Below are 1,602 nucleotides of genomic sequence, written 5' to 3'. Positions count from 1 at the left end.
CGCGCACCCGCCGGGTCTGCTGCCCCACCCCCCCCCCCTGCCGCTCCAGCAGCTTCCTGCAAGCACGTTGGTGTGACAGTGAGAGACGGACATGGAGGCCAGGCCACCGCGGATTCAAGGCCAGCTGCAACCTATCGACGACACCAAACCGCTGCGCATCCCCCAGGCACCACAGTGGGGTAGAGAGGAAACAGTCCACCTGGTCGTCCCCAGGGAACTGGTGGCATCCTGAGGGTGACCCCAATGCCTGGGCTGGCAGAAGGGGCCACGCACCTTCGGAGGCAGCTCAAGTCTCCAGAACTCTTTTCTGTCTGGTAAAGAGGGGACCCTGCAGAGCTCTGCCAGGGACACCGGCAGCTCAGGCGGAGACACGGGTGGTACGAGCCGTGGGGCGGTGACCGTCAGCCCACCCGGGGCCAGCCCTGGGGCTGCAGCAGGGAGCTGCGGGCTGGCCCAGTGGCATGTGATGGCACACAGCTCCCCTCCGCAGGGTGTGCCCTCACCCAGCCCCGGGTACCTTTTCAGCTGCTCCTCGGGAGGTTCCTGCTGCACACGAGCTTCGTTTTCCCGGGCCTCCTTCAATTCCTCCTCCAGGAGGTTCTTGTCGGAAACACGGGCCTGTGCCAGCAGCAGCTGGTGCTGGGAATCTTTCAGCTTTTGCTGGAGTTTTGAAATCTCGGAGTAAAATTGGACACGGATTAAACTTCCTGAATTTACCGGCCGGTACCTGAGTCAGGGGAACGAGCCACTCGCTTACTGCCACTCAGAAGCACTTCTGCGCCTCCTTGTGTCAACGCCCGTTAAAAGCAAAACCTTTCCAGCAGCTCCTGGATTTTGGATCAGGCTCTACATCCTGAACTAGCAATGATCCTTTTTGCACCTCACTTGATCCTCAGAGCCGGACCTGGCAGCAAACCTCCTCAGCCAGACCGTGACCTGGGCTCCCTGCGCCTGCAGCCCTGGCACCGCTGTGTTCAGCGACAGGGAGCTCTGGAGACAGGAGCTGAGCCACCAGCTGAGGCTGCGACTGCCTGGAATACGCTCCCACGAACAACAGACATTTTTCCTAAAATATTTAGCCAAGGGACCTCAAAATGGACTTTGGGGAACCAATTCAGGAGCCGCTGGTGCTCCTTCTTCCTGACCTGCAGCAGCGCGACGCTGCTACAAACACCCGCCCGTCAACCACGCTCCCGGGGACCCGTTACCTTTCTCTGTGCTTCGCCCACTTTGGATTTCTCCTGGTCCATTTTCTCTGTCAGGCTGCTCTGCAGCTGATCAGCCTGCCAGCACTTCGAGAGCTCTTCTTCGAGTTCTTTGACTTTCTGCTGGCTTTTTTCCCACTGCGCTGAGAGAGAGGAGCACGTTTCCGCCGTGTCCGAGAGCTTTGCCCGCGCTCGCTTCAGCTCCGCTTTGACCTGAGTTTCCAAAGGAGAAGAAATCAAGTTTCAACATCCATCCCCTGGCGTGTCCTGGTGAGGGAAGGGGCAAGTAGAGCCCGCCCCCAGTTTTATGTGGAGGGAGCGCACAGCCCCCCGGACACGAGGTCTGCTCCAAAACCAGCGCCGCAGAGCTCCCGTTGCCAGTAAACCGCCCCCACAC

General features: G+C 59.9%; 1 protein-coding gene across 1 annotated transcript in view; it reads right to left on the bottom strand.

The window, feature by feature from the left end:
- Positions 1 to 1,602, bottom strand: part of CCDC30 (coiled-coil domain containing 30) — a gene marked incomplete at its 5' end in the record, with an annotated part of 24,079 nt that overhangs the window by 6,102 nt on the left and 16,375 nt on the right. Inside the window, 3 exon segments of the mRNA XM_010139436.1 lie at positions 8 to 56; positions 518 to 675; positions 1,209 to 1,548. Coding sequence (XP_010137738.1) covers positions 8 to 56; positions 518 to 675; positions 1,209 to 1,548 — 547 coding nt within the window.

Source organism: Buceros rhinoceros, unplaced genomic scaffold (genome assembly GCF_000710305.1).
Source record: "Buceros rhinoceros silvestris isolate BGI_N320 unplaced genomic scaffold, ASM71030v1 scaffold20577, whole genome shotgun sequence".
NCBI lineage: Eukaryota > Metazoa > Chordata > Aves > Bucerotiformes > Bucerotidae > Buceros > Buceros rhinoceros.
Note: the sequence above shows the minus strand (reverse complement) of the source record. Positions and strands in the feature narration are given on the sequence as shown.